The sequence below is a fragment of the Solea senegalensis genome, linkage group LG13, assembly GCF_019176455.1.
Source record: "Solea senegalensis isolate Sse05_10M linkage group LG13, IFAPA_SoseM_1, whole genome shotgun sequence".
Lineage (NCBI taxonomy): Eukaryota > Metazoa > Chordata > Actinopteri > Pleuronectiformes > Soleidae > Solea > Solea senegalensis.
The window spans coordinates 13332951-13353500 of NC_058033.1; the positions used below are offsets into that span (position 1 = coordinate 13332951).

The following is a 20550-nucleotide window of genomic DNA, read 5'->3' on the forward strand; positions in this document are numbered from 1 at the left end:
TAATTACTCTGCGTTTTCTGTCACTTACATCAGGACGAAAGGAGGCCACTCCTCCAAGCGTCACCACCGCACCAGCCGTGGTCAGGCGCACCATCGGAGCCCGTCGGCATCTCCAGGGCGACACTCGCACACATCAGCCCGGAAAAAAGAGGAGTCTCGGAGCAAAGCCAACCTCCGACAACGCAGCAGCTCCTGGAGCAGCGGCCGCTCGTCCTCACACTCGGCATCCAGAGACAGAGGCCCAAGCAAGGCCAAGTCCCCTCACAATCGACAAAACAACTCCAGGTGAAACATCGCCCTCCTCCTCTTCCTCTCCTGTAACACCATCTGTCATGTCCTCCTTCACAGCATCCATGGTCTTCCTCCTCCTGCGTCTTCAACATGCCTTGTCCAATATAATCAAATGTCCCTACTCGGCACGTGACCGAACCATCTCAACCATGACTCTCCTTACTTTACACCCAAACTGTTTAACCTGAGCTGTCCCTCCAATATTCCATCCATCCATCTTCTACCACTTTATCCTCCACATGAGGGTAACGGGTGGGGCTGTGTCATTTTGACTGACATTTTGCCAGTCTATCCACAGGGCCACAACCACTACACCAAACAACCACTACACCAACCATGTGGCCTGTCCCTCCTATATCCCGGTCACCCCCCAGTGAAAATCTAAGCATCTTGTCTGTGCCAGTGTCTCTCCAAGCCTTACATAGCAGGCCTCACTACCTTCCTATAGACCTTCACTTTCACTTATGCTGCTATCCTTCTGTCACACGTCAGCCGTGACACTTCACCCACTCTTCACCTCTCTTATGCACAGAAACATCACTCTGTCTCTCTCACTCACTCACTGCTTTTTTGTTCTCTTTGTCCTGATGCACATGCTTGTTGTGCAGAGAGAGGGACAGTCCCAACCGCTCCGACACCGACAGCCGGGCTCGCCGCCGCTCGCGCAGCTACTCGCCCATTCGCAAAAGGAGAAGAGACTCGCCCAGCTTCATGGAAGCTCGCAGGATCACCAGGTAATATTATGTTGAATATAATCTGAATATAATGCCTTTTAATGTTTAACAAAGCTTGCGTCTTCCCTCCTCCTCCACAGATGAGTCGACGCTTAAATACTGTGTTTGATTGTTGTGCTTGACATGTTTGTGTTTAGTAGATAAAAAAGTTTTCCTTGTCAGCTGTACTTTCTCATACGTGTGTGAACAGACATGGGTGAAACACGTCTGCCTTGTCATCTTTCACTTCAGTCTTAAAGGTCCTGACGCCAGGACAACGGGATGCTGCCGAACTGAGCTGCCGCAGGCTCGTTACCGTGGTAACAGTTGCTGCGCAGCAGGACCCCTGTAGTCTTGACTCCTGAAACGTGGCTGAACAGCGAAAGGTTCCCTTGAGTAAACCTGTCCTCCTCTCTCTCGCTCTCTCTCTACTCCTTCATCTCTTCCCTGATATTTACACCTGTCCTAACGCTGCATCCCTCTGTGATTATGCACTAACCAGGTAACACAGGGATACGGAGATGAAAGTGCTATCAAGGTGTATTAAAGCTGATCCACACTTACTGCAGAAGCTGCAGGGACCAGGTGGAAACACATCAGCTAAACCTTGATGGCACTTGGCTCTCCTCACACTGCTGATTTCTTTCTGGGTGTCGTTGGCCTCCACTGAGAAGAAGAGGTTCTTTCTGCAGCTAACCGCTTATTTACCTTTCAGGAAGCACTTGTTGAGTGGCAGTCTGAGCTAAAGCTTAAACTAACAATATACTTTTCTGTGCTCTGTGTGTGTGCGTCTGCTTGTATGTGTGTGCACAGTTGTGTAACCCATGGGGAGTGAGGAACATTTTGGCTGGTCCTCACATCTTTAAAGGGCTTTTCGGGGTTTAAGACGGAGTTTTAGGGTTAGGGTCACATTTGGGTTTAATTCAGGATCAGACATTTAGTTGTGATGGTCAAGGTTACGGTAAGGGGCTAGACAATAAAAGAAATAAAAGAAAAAGAAAATTAAAAAAGAGATAGATCCAAATAAAACAATAAAGCACAACAAAAAAAACATGTTTTAACTTTAAAATAAACTAAAAATACAAATAAATAGACTTCATATGAACCCAAAAGGCTTATGTGTGAAATACATTTACAAAGACAAAGTTAGTTTTTGTTGGTTTTGTAAACAGTTTCAGTTAGTTATTGTTTTATTTTTATTTCAGTTAACGGAAATTTTTCAATTTTAGTTTTTAGTTGTTTTATTCGTTTTTGTTTACTATAATAACCTTGAGCCTAACCACAATTCCTCTGGTTATGTGTGTGTGTCACTACCTTTCAGATCCTGTACTGATCTCTCACCTCAGTAACCGTCTCTGCACTGAGCAAACAAATGTAGTCTTAATGCATCACGTGATTGACATTAACTATCATTTAACATAAGTTTCAGATCACACTGACACTAACTCCTCAAACTTGTCGCCTTGGTCTGACGTAAACGTTGACAGTGTGTCCCCTCCCTCTTTTATCCCCCAGTGCTCGAAAGCGGCCGATCCCGTACTACCGGCCCAGTCCTTCCTCGTCCAGCTCCGACAGCAGCCCGTCGCGGTCCAGCCGCAGCCGCAGCTACAGCAGCTACAGCCGCAGCCGGAGCCGCAGTCACAACCGCAGCCAGAGCAGGAGCCGCAGCTGGAGTCGCAGCCGCAGCCGGAGCTGGAGCCGCAGCAGGAGCCACTCCCGCAGTCACCACAGTTACTACAGCCGCAGCAGCTACGACAGCCCCGGCTTCTGAACACTCTGCAAGGAGGGAAAACAAAAGCAAACAGATAAGCAGCTCGAGTTTAACTGACTTTACTCCACACCAGTTACTCTATACCTTTCACAAGCTCTCGACAGTGTCTGCTCAGTCCGAGACTCCCGAGTCCTTGACCTGCGACTATTATCCCTCTCTTACACAGAGCCGTGGATCAAAGAGGAGAAGCTTATTTAACAGAGCACATTACTATAAATTAGGTGTCACTGTTCATATTATCGGTTATCATACATTGATTTGGTGGAGCCCAAAGAACAAATATTGCTGTATGTTAGCACGTCCTTTCTCTTCTGCCACAAAACAACCAAAATGAAACTTCATTCTTTATCAATATACAGTATATATACATCTATATCCTAAAACTAGGAGCTGAGTAGAAGACATAAAGATGGCTTACTGTACTCTCCCCATCATGTACTCATCTCCCCCAAAGACTTTCATTTCACCGAAGCACACAGATCAACAGAACAAAAAGAAAAGAACAAAAGAAAAGACAGCGAATGAATTGGAAGCAACGAAAAAAAAGCAAAAGAAAAAAGGGGTCTTTTTTATGATGAAAATTGTACTGTATAGGTTTGTCTGTATAGATATAAGTTCCGGCTTTGTAAACTATGCACTGTATATTCCATATAGTTTTGAGGAGGTTTTGTTTCGCATGATGCATCAGCAGAGTCTTGCTGCTCGTAGGAGAGAAACTCTGGAAATGAAGGTGTGTGCGCTCACAGTCCTGCAAACGAAAAACTTGTATTATGTACTTTTACCCCTATTTCCCTATTTAAATTATTATGTTTATTCTGATAATCCTGTGTGTGTGTGCGTGAGTGTATGTGCGTGCACACACGTGTGTGAGTGTGTGTGTGTGTATGTAGCCTGTAGGTCAGGCTTCTGTACGGTACTGTACAGGAAAACTGTCTGCAAAAATTCTCCATGCACTCATGTTGAATTGACCACGGCTATTTATGAATCTATTGTATTTATTTGTTTTATTTATCGGGCTATTTATGAATTATTTAATGTATTTCTTATTTTTTGTTGTAAAGCAGCGGGGATGTGCTTTGAGGATGAGATTGCTGCAGGTGTTTTACCATGTTTCACACAGACACAGTCTGTCTCTCATTCACTTTAGCAAACAGCAGCAGCAGCAGCGGCAGCAGCAGCAGCATCGTCTAGATTTGCTGCATCATGTTTACTCTGATTTTTAGCCAGTGGAACTTGAGTCTCCATCTGCCGTCACTCCCACCACCACCACTACCACTATGGCACCCATGACCTACTGTAGTGTTTTATTTTAAAGCAAGCCACGTCCTCTAATTAGAAGCGAGATGTCAGTCTGAAGTAGAACTAAAATATCTCACATCATGTGTGGAGAGGATGGTCCATGATTCCTCCATACTGTATGTTTCACCACCACTACACACTCTAACCCCTTTTAAAAATGGGTCACACTGTGTTTCCCTTGGTTACCAGCTTGAAAAATGAGGATATATGTATATATATATATGTATATATATATGTATATATATATATATATATATATATATATATATATATATAACCATGTTGTGACCAAATGTTTAGGGAAGTTAAAGTCCCCAGGACTTTTTTTTCAAGGAACTAAAAGGTTTCTGTTTTCTTTTGTGTTGCTACCTGCGTCCAAAGACCAGATTAAGCAAATAACCTGATGATGTGAGCGACAAATGCCCACAAGAAAATGGTTTGATTAATACAAAACTGCGTCATAGCAACACTACAACGATAGAAAACATGGAGACTTAAATCATGCTGCTGCTAACCCTGCTGCAGGAGAAAAAAAAAAAAAAAGCATTTGTAACAAAGTGAAACATGAAATGCTGAACTTTAATCGTAATTAACATTTTACTCGCCAGTGCTGGAGCATAATCAGGCATTTCCTTTCTAATGCTGCAAGCTCCACTCAAAATGTTCCAGAACTTTCAGAAAGTTGGGACTTTTTGGGGATGAAGATATTTTCCCAGAAACTGAATGTTGACACTGGTCCCTATTGTCAGATGTACTGTGTTCCTGCTAAAGGTGGTTAAATATGGGGTAAAAAAATGCTGCTTCCGTAACAGCGACTCTATAGCGCCTCCTCACTGTCTCTAGCTTCAGTGGTACTTTAAACAAACTGGCAAAACAATCAGGGATCACCCTCAGTCTTCCTTAACATTCGCCCAGTCTCACGCAGTGTTTTATTCCCAGTGTGATTCCCTACAAGTGTAATACTCTGCAAACCTGTTCATTTATTCCGGGTATAACATTAGACCTTTGGTTCTACACGTCTTTCTTTGTAATGTTCAAGTTACTCGACCTGACAATAAACACAAACACATGGGGAAACAAAAGTTCTTCTGCGCTCGTTCCTTTTGTGGGGAAAGTCAGTTTAGTAGTCGTCGTAGTTTATTCAAACATATCATATATTTCATATAGATATGTTTTATTTATATTTCTGAATTGCGCTGGCAAATAATTAAATCTTAATCTGTTTAATTATAACCTTTCTGTGGACAATTTCTAGTCCATTGTGTTTTGTTTTAAACAAGATGAGTGTGTGTGTGTGTGTGAGAGTGTGCGAGAGCGCTCTAGTGGCCATTTTGAGCACTTTATGGCCACTTTCCACTGCCTGAGGGAATTACCCACAGTTCATAGGGTGCAGGTAACAATCTAATCAGAGACTGGGGTTGGTGGCAGACATCGGCGCCTCACGTTTCGTATGATTCAAAAAATAGACCTCCTCAAGAGCAAGCACAGCCTTATTAAATCAGACCACCAATACATCCATCATTTTGTAAGAGTTTCAGAGAAGCATCTCGTTTCATCCGCGAGCAGGTGAATCCTCTTTTAGCCTCCATAAACCAAACCTGGTGCAAGGACTGTATGTTGTTTGAAATCACAACGTCATTGGGGGTAGAAGAGGAAACCTCGAAAAGTAGCTGTGGACATTCCCACATATGGTGGAACAGAGACCCCTTCTGGTGCCTACATTTCATGTCAGGATGGAATGATATCAAGTCTTCTTAACTACTTAGTTAACTGTTTGAGTTAAAGAACAAGCCTCCGATTCTACCTCCTGTGTCTTATTCACCTTTAGAATAGTTATCTACAGACAAATGATACTAGTCCCTCGTCGTCTGAGGGTTTTATATCACTATTTTCTTAGTTCTTTGAATGACAATGATTAGTTTCTTCTCATTATAAAGATCAGTCACCTTGACTACACCAGACCACATTCTTAAATGTTCTTAAACATCCTGAAAAAGTCCATCCATCTATATTCTTCATCCAACGACGGCATTATATTCCCCTGAAAATGAAAGCAGTGCCTACTTCATCTAATCTAATTAAGAGCCGCATTCCCTGGTTTCACTATTAATGTCATTATTGCAAAAAAGAAAGCACTTTTCATTTGAAATTCTGTGAAATATCATCATGAATATCAAAGTCTTAGGCCCCAAGATGACGGTGGAGAACACATCTGTGAAGTGTCTGTGTCACTTCCTGTCGTTTCTCTTAATGAGTTTCACCTGTGGTCAATTAACCCCGCCCACCTGCGTATTTTCCTCCTCTGTTGTTCTCAGTGTCTCTGTGAATATGTTTGAATGATCTCCAGCATCTACTTGAGTCTCTCACTTGGCCTTTCTCTGATGGATGATGCATTAAACTTCAGGTAGAACTACTTTAAACTCACTTTATTCAAAAATGTGCGGCGTCTTGATAAACAAATATCTGGAGGAGTTTCCTCATTGTAATGTATTATTTCTGTCGTAATCTACACCGGGAATATCTTTTGGAGTTATATTTCTCCCTACATGGGACTAGTTTATTGTTATGTGTTTGTCACTGATCGCTTTTATAATCTACCCGTGATGCAGAGTCGCACAGTAGCGGCTGCAAACAGAGGAGCTGCTCACTCTGCTGCTGCCTTATATGGTAAACCTGTGTCTCCTGTGTAAATCTCAACACAGTGCAATGTTTTCAACACGTAAGTCACAAAACAACCACATGGGAAGTCAGTGATTATTGAAGTTATAGCTGAAAATTGCAGATCTTCTCGATAGATACTTCAGTGCAGGGAGTTTTCAAATGGAAAAAGGAACAATCTGAATTTATCACCTGAACATCTAAGTCACATGTAGACCAATGAGTGGTTACAGGGTCACTCTTAAATACTGGGGAATCGTTGTCATGCCTTCAGTGTTTTGGTTTTTAAATAACTTTTATGATGTTGTGTTACTTTTGCATTCATGGCCCAAGTTGTCATTCACCAGTTGAACTAATATGTGGCTGATGATAAATCTGTCACGTCATAGCCTATATTGGACCCCGTGCAGGGCCATGTCAGAAATAGCATGTTCAGTCTGAGGCTGCATGTGCTTGGAAGACTTTTCAACAGCCTCTCAGATTGTTCTGGCAGTTTCTGATGTCCAGAGCGTGTGTGTGTGTGTGTGTGTGTGTGTGTGAGAGTGAGAGAGAGGGCAGGTTTAACAGTACAGCTGTTACAGAGGGAGGGAGGGCCTTCCTGTTAGATTCCATTCATGTGCTTCGCCTGCCACAAATAGACATTCGAGTAGCTTCTATAATGGTGTTGGGAGGGGGGGCTGAGAGATGTGAGGGCCCCGAGTCAGAGGGGAGGACTCTCAACTCTGATGACAGGGTGGTGGCTTCTGTGTGTGTATAAAAGCCCAGCTGAGAGGCAGACGCCACACTGGAGAAACATTTTCAAACAGGCCAAAGTCAGCAGCTCTTTATCACAGCAACAACAACAAGCCCTAAACACAGCAGCCATGGCCGAGAGACGGATTCCGTTCACGATGCTCCGCACCCCGAGCTGGGACCCTTTCCGTGACTGGCACCACAGCCGCATATTTGACCAGGCCTTCGGCATGCCGGCCGCGCCGGAGGACATCGCCGCATTCCAGGGCACCCACTGGCCGGGGTACATGCGGCCCCCCATCCTGGCCCCAGACATGGGCGTCATGATGCCCCACAGCCCCATGATGTATCCTGGTGCCTTGATGGCCCATCAGGCACGTGCCCTTTCCCGCCAGGTGAGCAGCGGCGTGTCGGAGGTCAAGCAGACCCAAGACAGCTGGAAGGTGTCGCTGGATGTCAATCAGTTCTCCCCTGAGGAGCTGGTGGTGAAGACCAAGGATGGTGTGGTGGAGATCACTGGTGAGTACAGGTGTTCTTCCCACTCTCTCCTCCGCCAGTGTCCTGAAAGAGCACGAGTGAAATTACCATAATAACCACATGTTAGCTTTGTCGTGCAACTTGTCAGATTTCAGAAACGGTTGCAATTTCCCGTCGTGTAATTACAGTAATGCAAATTGCACTTGTGGAAACGTGTTAAATTAATATAACGGAGCATAAAATAAAATGCATCTTGTTAGTCCAGAAAGTGTATTGGTCTGAATTTCACCGCGTTTTTGTCACCGCTTTCTTCTTCTTGTGTTGTTTCCATGTTTAAGCTGGTAGATGGGAGCTGTGGCACATGCTCAGAGCGCCCACCCCTCCCACACAGAATGGGATGCTAACTTCATGCTATTGTGTGCAGCCACTATTTCACCGATTTGAAGTAACGTTTTGAGTTTATGATTATGTTGTTCCACCCACCAATAACACAACTAGTGGCACATCACAATTCTGGAATCAGAATTTGAAGACAGATGCTAACGTTAGAAGACAAAGTGTTTTGAATTTGGACTGCAGTGCCCACTTTATATGTTATTATGATATAAAATTAAATGAAATATCCGAGGTGATGACGGTAATAACATAGGGCACTTAGGTGTACTGTGTTTTGACCAAGTCAAAGATACACGGCAGATGCATCGCTGCAGAGTTGCACAACATCCTTTTTGATGTGGGATCCAGTTCATCGGAGGGCGGGAGGCGTTTGGATGCATGCCTAGAGTCTGTGCAAAACAATTCAATGTGTGGGAGTCGACTCTTACAGCAGCTCACAGTAAAAAAAAAAAATTCTCAACGTGAAATGTATTTGGTTTTTTTTTTGTTATTTTATTGTCGTTGCTTGTGAAGCAAAGCAAAAGCTGCAAACATGGAGGTGTGGAATAGATGGTGTAATGACTCAGCTCTCTGAAACCTCAAGCTCTTTTCTCTCCGAGTCACTTTGGGCCTCTGTGCCCTCACTCTCCCCGTGTGTCTTGCTGCTTTAAAAGGATTGCTGGATCACGTCCAGGCGCAGGGTTCAGGGACACACTGTCTATCACTGACTGTCTCACCGGTGAGAGGCCGGACACGCAGGGGACAACAAAGACAAACAAAGCCTGCGATTCAGTCCGAGTGGAATTTGTCAGCTCATGTCTTTTCTGTGCCGGCGGTAACGGGTTATGATGTTCGCTCTTTATGTAAGACTGTAAGACATGACCAGATGAGTTAATGAGCACAATTCAAATGCACGGTACCTAATTTATGCCACTGTGGGTCTAAACAATAGCAACGCTTGATTTCAGGAATCAGTGTATAGGATCATGGGATGCACTGTTGTGTTGTTGTGATGCCAGAGCTCCAAAAGTGCAGCAAGTGGCAATAAAGTATCGTGATCCAGTAATGACAAAAGACAACTTCTTCACTCTGATGTTTCATAGCAAGTTTGCCCCAGGAGAGACCGGTAAAGACAACAATGCAATTAAATAGTAATTTAAATGGATCTTTATGGGTTTAAAGTAAATATATAACATTGGTGTTGTGATTTTTAGATATTGCAATGCAGAGATGTTGCATATTGTATCTTTAATTATCTTTTCTGCTAATTTTTTTTTATTTTTTTTTTTATTCTGGAATTTGCACCATTTCACTCATCCACTGAGCTGGGTGCTGTGGTTGCATGACTCCACATATGCACAGTGGAGTCAACTATTATTTTTGGTCAATAGTACAAGAATATCACATAAGAAAATGACACACAGGACTGAGACTTCTATACTTTGCACTGCATGACAGCTGCCGTCTGGGGGTTCCCACATTCCAGGATCAATTCCCTCAAGGACTGAATGTGCCAACACAGCTTAAGATGGGAGGGCAATTGAAAAGGGAATTGTAAGCGCTGCTTCGCCCGTGGCGTCCACTTTTATTGATTTGCAGCACGCCCTGCATCTGGCCAAGTGATTGTCCTTGGGATCTTTCATTTGGTGACTCAGAGATCTTGGAATTTGCATTTCCCAGGCATCACGTCATTTGCTCTCTGTTGCTTAGCGTTACTTGCTCATTGTCCTGCATGGAATCAATGTAAAGTGTTCACAACACCGCTAGTAACTAGGACTCAACGGTTGTTTTACGTAAGTCTCCATGCGTGAAGCAATAGGTGGCGTCATAACAAACAAGGCCGTGGGAGACATTTACCTAAATATCAACTTAACTTCTTTCTTGCACAAAATTCAAGCACTTTAGATGACCCATGTCTTTTTAGGGTTTTCAAAAACTTTCCAGGGCCTGGAAATTTTCTTTTCCAATTCACAAACTTTCAAGGAACTGTGGGAACCCTGGCCATGATATGCACGTGCATGTGAGGGATGACATACAGCACAGTTGCCACTACAACATAAGGACGTCTTACAGTTACTTTTCTAAGAAGGTAACGCTTGAAGGGTACAAGTTACATTTCATTTGCAATACAGTTTTAATCTCATGTCTATTCCGACACCAATGACCCGTCGTGTTGAAAACTGAAAATGTGCCGGACTCTCACTGACAATGGCTGTGTAATTTTGTGGCCGTCCTGTGGGAAGAAACTTTATCAACACGTTGTCATAACAAATGTATTTCTGTAGAGCTGGACGCACGGCGATTTTTCCAGCATTACAGTCGAGCAATCTGAGCCCTTGAGAGACTGATGGGACGGGATTAAGACTGCCGGGATCTTTGGTGGCCGTGCAAGATAAAAATACCACCACAAAAGAGGCCTCTACCCCCGTCACCAGCCTCTGAGCTAACATTAAAACGGCTCCTGTCTCTGGCTAAATATAAGGTGGTGATTGTACTGGACTGTTTATTGGGGCAAATCTATGTGAAGAATGAGACTCGAGGAAAGCGTCCTTAGCTTCATAAACCTTTCAGCATAATAATGTTCTGATGAACCGAGCGATCTGAGAGAGAACAACACCTCTGCACCTTCTAAATCTGCAGGGTCAGAGAGTGTGGGGACTCGAGTGTGGCTGTGCAAGTGTTTGTCACCAAAAATGTGCAGGGCTGTATAATTAATTGCATTAATTATAGTTGTGTTACTGTATTTACACCACACCAGTGTCACTCTTGTTTTTTTATATCCTTAGAGGGCAGTAATCGCAAAAGTGTCCTGGTATTAATTAGCATTTTTTTAGTAGGGTTATTTTTGAATTAAACAAGAAAACCAGAAGAATGACTGATTATGTTTTACTATTCTTATTTTTTTTAAAACAATTAAGCAATAAAGTCACGACTGCTCATTATTATCGTAGTTAGTGTAAGAGTTGTAAAAGTATTGATTAGAGTGTAAATACATTTGCTCAACACCATTTATTTATTTTCCCAGTGGCATATTGTTTATGCATCTTACAAACAGAAAGTATTTCTTCTTACATTATAACACTTTATTTAGAGCTTTTTAAAGTGAGCTCATACTTCAGATAAAGTAAACAGTGTTGCTTGTGTCCTCAGGCAAGCACGAGGAGAGGAAAGACGAGCATGGCTTTGTGTCCAGAAGCTTCACCAGGAAATACACGTAAGTTATTCCATCTAAAAAAACCAATAAATAATTATGACTTTTTATTGCAATCATATTCTCTGCTGTTCAACTCGCTCACAAACAGATTTTCCTAATAAAAATGGGTTTGCTGCTGTGGCTGTTTGGTGGACTCTCTCAGGCCTCATTCCCCTATCATGGCTTTGCTGCTTTGGTGTTTGATCGGCCTGGTCTGCAGAAGGATGAATTTCATGCTCTGAAAAGCAGCAGCAGCCTCCTCTTCTTCCTCTTCTTCCTCCTCTTCCTCTGTCTGAGTTTGTAGCTTCAGTGCTCTGCTGCCATCCAGGGGCCACAACACGCATCATTCACCAGAGGCCTTACACTGTGCATTTTCCAACATTTCCTCTGTGTCCTAACTGTGCGTCCTCCTCTTTCTTCCAGCCTCCCGTCCTCCGCTAACGTCGAGCAGGTGGTCTCCTCTCTGTCTCCCGAGGGCGTGCTCACTGTCGAGGCTCCTTTGATCAAACCAGCCATCGAGTCGTCAGAGATTACGATACCCGTCACTGTGGACAACAAAGGTGGTGTGGTGAAGAAGTAGGAGGAAAGAGCGGGGTGGAGATGAAAGAACGAGGGATTACCCTGGCCTCCCCCTCTGTCTGAGGTGATGAGTTAAACCCAGCACTGTGTAAACACGTCTTTGCACACTTGAGCTTTGCCTCCTTTCTCTCCACCACACCTTCCTCACATCACCTCCATGCTGCCTTCACAAACTAAAGACAAGAGCAAAGTGGACAATGACGGCAGGGATCATACCATCAAGTGTTTTTTTCTATGTGCCCCCCCTCCCCCCGACTGGAAATAGACTGTTCCATCTACAGTTGCCTTTGGAAGTTGAACTATTCAGTTAACCAAATAAAGAACAGTAAACACACCGGGTCTCGAGTCTCTTTTTATTCTTTTTGTAAGCTACAAATGTTCTTCTTTGTATTCTGGTGACATGACATGTCAGTGGTCTTCCTCTCTGTGGAAGAGGCAACCTGATTCAGCTCCATTTGTTTAAGGTCCAATGAGTAAGAATAAGGGACCTGTAATGGTGGCTGGAAGGGACAAAAAATGAATTGTGGTAAACATTTAGTGTGACATTAAGAAAATGCATATGAAGTGAAAAATGAAAGCATTTGATCATTGAACTCGTCTTACATTCGTCATTTATCATTTACAACACAAAATTGCTATGATAAGTTGTTGAGTTCAGAATATGGTTCCGAGACATCAAAATGATGATGTCCTCAAATGTCCTGTCCATAAACCATATGACGACATCATTTAAGGAGGAACAAATCTGAGAAATAGACCAAATACATGATTTACAAGTCTGCAATTCATTCATTAATGAATAAGTGATGAACTGATGAACTGTTGCTGCCCTAGTCCACGGGTACGAGGAAATGGAGCATCCCCCACGTTGAGCTGCACTGTGTTAAACTGCTTAATAAAGAATGTTTCTGTTGATGTATTTGTGCATTTTTGATGAAAATGTCCTTTACTTTGTGAGAGTGAGAACACGACAGATGAGGCAGAGGCTAAAAGGTGTGGGGGATTTATAGTTGGCTTAAAATGAAGCTATGTTGTGACTTTTATTAGTATTTCTTTTCTTCTTTTTTTAAAGTCAATTATTTGTGTGTGTGTGTTAGAGTACCCACTGTTTGACTATTGCGTTATTTACTTGTGCCATTTTGGGGGGATTTTGTTGTTTTTTTACCTCAGAGGCAAATAAAATCAAAGTATTTTAGTAATTTAGTATAAATCTGCACTTTCATGAAATTGAAATTGAATTAAACAAGTAAACCGGTTTGGTGACTTTGGGTTTTAAAATGAATGCTTGTATCACACATATATGTTAGTTATGGAGGTCTACTTACATATATTAACTTGTTTTCATGATTAAAAACCTCCTAATCGCTGCAAACGAGCCGATCAAAATATCTCCTCACTGACGCTCTCGTCAGCTGCGCTGTTTCAGACCAAAACCACACCCCTAGAATGTGGACTGTGTTGTGATTGGCCAGCCAACGAGAGCTTTCCCACTGTCCTGTGATTGGCCAGGTACCTGGAAGTGATGTAATAGATAGGCCAGCTCTCAGATACACAGCTCCCCCTCTGGCACGGTGGATGCTCTGCATCTCAGCAGCTACAACGAGAGTAGTTCTTCTTCTTCTGCGGTTGAATGTACGCAACCGGATGTGCCCGGACTAGTGCCGCACCAGGAGGTGCTACGGTGGTGAGAGGAGTGGTGAGGATTTCTGATGACGACATCAAATTAAGGAAGTGCCGATCCGCTTTGCAGAGCCCAGGAAAACAATACAACACTATTTTCTCAGCAGTGGCTGAACTGTTGTTCTGAAACTTTAGGGTTTCATAAACGAGGTAATGACGCAGATACACACACACACAAACGCAGCGTTAATTGGAGCTTCCGGTCTATGTGGGCTTTAACACTATTTAGATATCTAAACATAAAATGTTGTTGTTTTTTCTCCACACACTATATTTTAGAACAGTACTTTTACTTATACTGAAATACATTCAAAATAGTGGTACCTTTACTTGAGCAGAATATTTCAGTACTTAATGTAACATTAATTACAGGTCAACTGAGCCCAGATGTTATTGCTGTATAATCATAAGTGAAATACTGGAAGTGTTTTGTACCTTTGTAGATCCACTGTAATCTGTAAGTTGTAATGCACATGTGTAAACATGTGTCAACTTAAACATAATATTTTCAGGTTTTTCATAATATGTTTTGTGAAAAGATTCATTAAATTCAACTAAATAAATTCATTATGCTATTATTTTACTCATTGACACCCCTGCTGTATAACAACGTTGGTGCATGCTGCTGTCTGCAACTCTCTGTTTAAAGCGACCATAGTGCCTCCTTGTGGCCACACATGGTATTTTAAAGTCCCAGGCTGAGCAGCAGGGGAACTTGAAGCAGGAGTGAGCCCCAGAAATGAGGTTCGAAGTGTCCAGAACTGTTTGGAACACACTCCTACATCAATCAGCCACTTTCTGTTATTGGATAAACACAGACCCAGGAAGGAGCTGAAGTAAGTAAAATCATTTTAATGAACAACTCAGTGTGTGAAATGTTTGGTTTTGTCATGATTAACGTTACAATAAATGTCTGGAGAGAGTGAATTATCACACAAAACTGTATTTTGCTCTAGTTTCTGACTAAAATGTATTTACATCTCACAATGGATAATGTTTTCTTCTTCAGACTTCAAATGGAACCAGACAAAGTCAAAGATGCACGCAAGACAATGGCGATGGCTCCTATAGTGAAAAAAGAAAAAAGGTAAGTCAAGGAAATACAATAGTGGTTTCTTTCTACATTGTCATTTTTATTTAACAGTGTTTCTCAACACACCTGATTCAAATGATCAGCTCGTTATCAAGCTCTGCAGAAGCCTGATAACGAGCCATTCATTGAAATCAGGTGTGCTGGAGCAGGGAAAGATGAGAGGAACATGCAGGACAGTGGTTCGACAGGATTTCAATAAACTCAAATGACTGTTTCTGTCACCTAGTAACGCACTGAAAATGCACAACTCAGAAACAGGCTTATGTTATGTTGGCTCGCAATATAGAAACCTTAATTATATAAGCCAGTGGTGCCCAAACTGTGGGGTGCACCCCCTAAGGGGTGGAGTAATAACAAGGGGGCAAGGTCAATGATGCATGCAAATGAGGCAGCTGCACTGCTCGCAAATGTGGGATACATTTGTGAAAGGAGTAGCAGGTATGTTTTTTTATTCTAATGAAAAGTGTCTTCCTGCTTCCACTCGCTCTCCTTCATGCTGATTTAAACGTTGCACTAAATGTGTCCACATAGGTGGGTTCACGATACATGTACACTCTGTATGTACACTCTGTGTTACCAAGTTTTTTTGTTTTTTTTTTCTGGAAAAAAAAATCTTGTAAAAACAGACCGTGAAAAAAAAAACTCATTAAAAAAGACCCGGAAAAAATTATTTTAGGTGAATGCAATACACGTCCGTAAGTTGTTGATGGGACAGAGGATTAAAAGACAGTGGGTTCACCAGCCAAGGACACGACCACATACCTGCCACTCAGTGAAGGGTTCTTGATCCATCTCCTCAGCAGAGAATCGTTCACTGCTGCAGTTTCCTGCATTTGCCACTTAAATAGCAATGCGTGTCTAGACGTGCTGTGTATCTAGCAAAATGAGAGTTGAACATGCCCTAAAGCTGGACTGCACACTTAACACCCTGCTCAGAGTGTTTGTAATTTTGGGTGTGTACTTGCTTTGGCACCTTTTCAGGATGATCTTTGGTATCAACACCAAACCTTGCCAGTCCCACACTGAGACCCAAACCTAGTTCTAATGAAAATGTCATGTCTAAGGCTGTAGTTAAAGTTAGGATGAAAATGTGAATTGTTGAGGTATGTTTAAGGTTAGGGGTATGGCTTTGGTTGGGGGGCCTTAACATGTTTCATCTGCCTAAGAGGGCCCAGCAGAAAACATTTGGGAACCAAACTGATATAACTTTACATTTGGTCTTCATAATCCATGAATGTGACAATTATTTTCTTAATTGCTTGGTCCATGAAATGTCAGAAATGTCCATAAATCAAAGGATTAGCTAATAAAATCAGATAATTAAAAAAAATACACTCCATCCATCCACTTTCTACCGCTTTATCCTCCACATGAGGGTCACGGGGGCGCTGTGCCAATCTCAGCTGACATAGGGCGATAGGCGGGGTACACCCTGGACAGTAACACTCAAACTGTTTATCAAAATAGTTAATTTAGTAATCGATTACTCTCCATTACTTTTGACGGCACTATAGATTCAGGATAAACTGATGAACTAGGCCAGGATCAGCATGTGAACATCACATCAACAATCAGTAGCTGTGGGCTGTGGTGCAATCAATACACGGCTCAGCTGTATGTCACGTATGAAGCCAGGTCTTCTTGTAAATCTGTAAATATCTCTCTGGATTAAAGCCACTTTTTTTTTCTTTATCCCTTCTTTTCCTTCCTTCCTGTCAACTTGGAGCCAGTTCATGTTGCGTGCCAGCCCACTAATGCACATACTAACTCTACTCTTGACTGGCAAGCTGCAGGGGAGATCTATTTATAGAGTGCTCTGCTATGCAGCGAGCCTCCAGCTCGTTGTATAGTTACACAGCGTAGATAACAGACACGGACCAGTGCTGATTTTCCCCTCTATGGTTCCAGACCTGTGGTGACAAACTAACTTATTAGCCGCCATTAGCTTGATCTATTTGTGTGTGGTGAAAGTCTGAGAGTATGTATTCTGAACGCGGGTGTCGTGTATGTGAGCACATGATATATCCAGGGCTCATATCGGCTACAGAGGAGCGGCTGTGTACTATTCATGGAAGCCACACAGACATTGGGTTAACACAAGGCAGCAGTCTCTAAAAACCACTTAGCATTTCAGCTTTTCCTCTTCCATGAGTCACCATTTCCTTCCAGTGTAATGCAGGCCTAAATTATTCATGCCAGTCCCCATCAATTCACAAGCTATAACCAGGGAACCGCCTCATGTGAAGCACTATTGGCAACCAGGCCGCTGATTGGACGCTCCCTCATCCACTCCACGCGGCCGAGATGAGACGAGCTCCTCAGTCGGAAAATCATAAATGTTATTTAGATCGTCATCAACATAAATATTGCTAATTATTGTACAATCAGTGTTTCTTCTTGTATACAGACATTTTACTCATTTTACTAAGAAAAGCAACGTGGTTAGCAAAGGCACCATACTTTATCTTAACTGGTGATAAAAGATGGGATTAGCTGGAGTAATGTCATTTTACCACAGGACATGTGTAATATTAATGACCAATTCACACTGGATAAGAAATCTCAGTAAAACTACCACAAGTGGGAGGAGGAAATCGATTTACACACCACTGTCACAATAAAATGTACAATATAATACTGTGTTTGGTCATGTATAGCGAGGTGTGTACGTAACTTATAGTTACTTACTATACTTAACTAAAGCAGTCAGAAATCCTGCTGTCGTCTTCAAGAACCCTCCATGCTCCATGAACATCCACAGAGAACTACTTGTAAACAGGATATGACAGAATTATTTACACTCATATTTACTGCTGGTCTGTTTGCAAAGGAATTAGTATTACCTATTTCTCCGGACCTTTTCTTCCGATCTTACATCAACGGTAATGATTAATGGCAAACATGTCACAGTCTGACAGAAGGGACTAAAGTCACTGAGAAGCTCTGGTAATGATTATTTTACCTCACCTCTGCATGTAAGGCTAATCCTGTCCAAATAGGGAGTTACTGTAGATGGCCCTGAAAACATGAACCTTTTGGACTGATTTTCTAGTAGTTGTGATGGACAAATAAGTCTGGTCGTGATGAAGTCTGAGGATAAGGTTAGTTTAGGGCATTTGTGTTTATAAATGAACCACTGTACATTGAAAATGAAGATGTTCACAAATGTGAATTCTTTTGTACTGTTGACTTTCTACGGTGGCATTTTATATGATATAAGATATCAGGAGGTGGTAGTGCTATAATGATATTTTCATTGGGAGTGACCAGGATGGAGGATTAGGATTAGAAATATTTTCAAGGGACAGCTCCGGTTGAATGGTTATGGAAATAAAGCCAGAGAGTCAAGGTTGAGATGGTTTGGTCACGTGCAGAGGAGGAGGGATATGTGATTATATCACACAAAGGATGTTGAAGATGGAGCGGAAAAGAGGACGGGCACAGAGAAGGTTCATAGATGTTGTGAAAGAGAGGACATGAGGGACGGACAGGGCAAGATAGAGGCAGATGATCCGCTGTGGGGGTGAAGCCAAAAGAAGAAGATATTAGAGCTCTGTAGTTGCTGGCTATGTTTACTTGGTGGTTTATTAGCCTGAATCATGTTCCACCCATGTTGTAAATCAGTGTCTTGTGTACGTGCCAAACACTCAAACACCAGCCCTCAGTGAGTGAAACATGGCCGTTGTCACCTGTCAAATGATGCGTCACTAATGACGGCGGTGGCTGATCCCTGCATGTGGTCAACTGTCATTTCTTATAAGATTTGTCAGAAACGTGTATGCTCTGAAACAATGGGGACGTTCCCTTGTTGAATATTTACCACTCGACCGCCGATGTGACTGAATACACTGTGCTCATTGATAAGGCCTGCTGATAGGCCGTTACGACAGTAGGAACAGGGACCAAAGTCTGACAGTAATAAACACGAAACAAGAGCTTAAGATAAGACTGCGTGACACTCACACAGGGTGTGGCACAGCAACAAGTTCTGTGAGATATTTTACTTTGGTTTCACAATCACACGAACCACACGACCAGTTATGGAATTTCATTTAATCGTTTCATCTTTTAAAACAGTAATGAATCATGATCATCTTTGGCTGACTCCTGTCTTCACAGGAGGGTTCAGATTAGATTATTTCAACTTGTTACAGAGAGTTTGGAGTTGAATCTCACTATAGTATGGAGGACCGTAAATGACACAATAAGACCAAAACAAGTGAATGAATAAATAAAGAAATAAAATAATGAATTAATGAAGACGTAAATGAATTAATAAATAAATTCATTTAGAAAAAAAAGATATACATTGAAGAAATGTATCAATGTTTTTTTATGGCCAACTTTCATTTATTCATTTATTTCTTCCACTTATTCATTCTCTTTTTTTATTTCTCTATGCATTAATTCATTCTTTTATTTTTATAATGTCATTTATGGTCCGCTATATATTGTATACGTACTGTTCTTGGCAGATGTACCAAACTTGCGGCTCCTCAGCCCCTCAATATCATTATAATTTAATAACATTTTCATTTCTGTCCACTTTTGTTATTTATAGATGAATCTTTGCATCATACATATGTTGTTTTTTTATTATAAACTAGATGTAGTTCAAAAAAAAAATAAAAAATTTGAACTACACGTGATGGAATACTGTGATTTTTTTTTTCTTTCTCAAAATATGAGACTTTTTTTTCTGTTGACCAGCCCCCTCCTGACCAGACTAGAGACCCATAGGCCCCCCAGGTCAGTGAAGTTTGAGACTCCTGTCTTAAGGTGATAGTTCAGGTGTTACTGTATATGAGGTAAACATAATATCACAGAGGGCGTCGACGACTCCTGCGAGTGAAAAATACTGATTCTCTCTGTGGACTTTGGTTCAGGAAAGTTAATGATACAAAAAAGTGACATCAAATTCAGTTTCCTATCAGTAAAGACTGTAATTGTGAGAGAAAGTGGGAAAACGTACCCTTGACACGTCATAAACTAGAGCTGGCAGAGATGGTGTTTTTGAAAGCTAAAATCAGCCATGTTTTCACTGAGCATGTGCCTGCCTGTCTCCTGCAGCTTCTCAGCAATGGAGTTGTTATGGTTATATGTGAATGTTGCATGATGGGATTGGGTGACGTCAACTACCAGAGCTCTATTGACTGACTGACTTCAATTCATCATAGTGAGGTTGTCTTTGTCCTGTCATTGTTTTATGTCTGATGCAAGAGTTTAATGGACTGATCCTACCTGCAATACTGTGTATACTTTTGAAATCTTTCATTTTTCTCAGCCCATGGTACTTTAAAGTAAATAATAATAGAGTCACTGTATCTCTTGCTCCATCTTAATCTAATACCAAGTGAATGAAGGATATGTGATGAAGAGGAGAGATGAGAGAGCAAAGTATTTTATTGGGAATAAATCTGCCTCCTGTGACCAAGTCCTTCACTCGGCCCATTTACACCACTGTATTTTAACGTTAACGTCGACATAACGGCGATAGTGGTGTCATTTTGAGGGCTCAATACTTTCTCAGCCGGTACTTCGCATAAAAAAGTTTTAGAGTGCCACTGTCCTAAGCAACAAGAAGTTTGTCCGATTCCGATTAGTCTAATTATATCATTTCACTGTTCATGAACCTGCAGGTAAACACATCTCCTTCAATTTGCATGCTATCAGTTTAAGGAGCTGCTCT

At 42.0% G+C, this 20550-nt stretch overlaps 2 protein-coding genes across 3 annotated transcripts in view; both read left to right on the top strand.

Annotated features, from left to right (window-relative positions):
* Nucleotides 1-3384, top strand: part of srrm3 (serine/arginine repetitive matrix 3) — a 35550-nt gene extending 32166 nt beyond the window's left edge. For both annotated transcript variants that reach the window (XM_044041608.1, XM_044041609.1), the window contains exons 11-13: nucleotides 34-285; nucleotides 900-1025; nucleotides 2520-3384. In XM_044041608.1, coding sequence (XP_043897543.1) covers nucleotides 34-285; nucleotides 900-1025; nucleotides 2520-2775 — 634 coding nt within the window. In that variant the 3' untranslated portion in view covers nucleotides 2776-3384. The remainder of the gene's footprint in view (nucleotides 1-33; nucleotides 286-899; nucleotides 1026-2519) is intronic.
* Nucleotides 3385-7481: 4097 nt separating this feature from the next.
* On the top strand, nucleotides 7482-12422 carry hspb1 (heat shock protein, alpha-crystallin-related, 1). The gene is made up of 3 exons (XM_044041610.1): nucleotides 7482-7983; nucleotides 11467-11530; nucleotides 11933-12422. The coding sequence occupies exons 1-3, from the start codon at nucleotides 7596-7598 to the stop codon at nucleotides 12087-12089; spliced, it is 609 nt and encodes a 202-aa protein (XP_043897545.1). The 5' UTR covers nucleotides 7482-7595; the 3' UTR covers nucleotides 12090-12422.
* Nucleotides 12423-20550: the final 8128 nt, after the last annotated feature.

Coding starts and splice junctions, on each gene's coding strand:
- hspb1 (XM_044041610.1), top strand. CDS start 7,596: ATGGCCGAGAGACGGATTCCGTTCACGATGCTCCGCACCCCGAGCTGG. Junction 7,984..11,466: donor TGGTGTGGTGGAGATCACTG/GTGAGTACAGGT, acceptor TTGTGTCCTCAG/GCAAGCACGAGGAGAGGAAA. Junction 11,531..11,932: donor AGCTTCACCAGGAAATACAC/GTAAGTTATTCC, acceptor TCTTTCTTCCAG/CCTCCCGTCCTCCGCTAACG.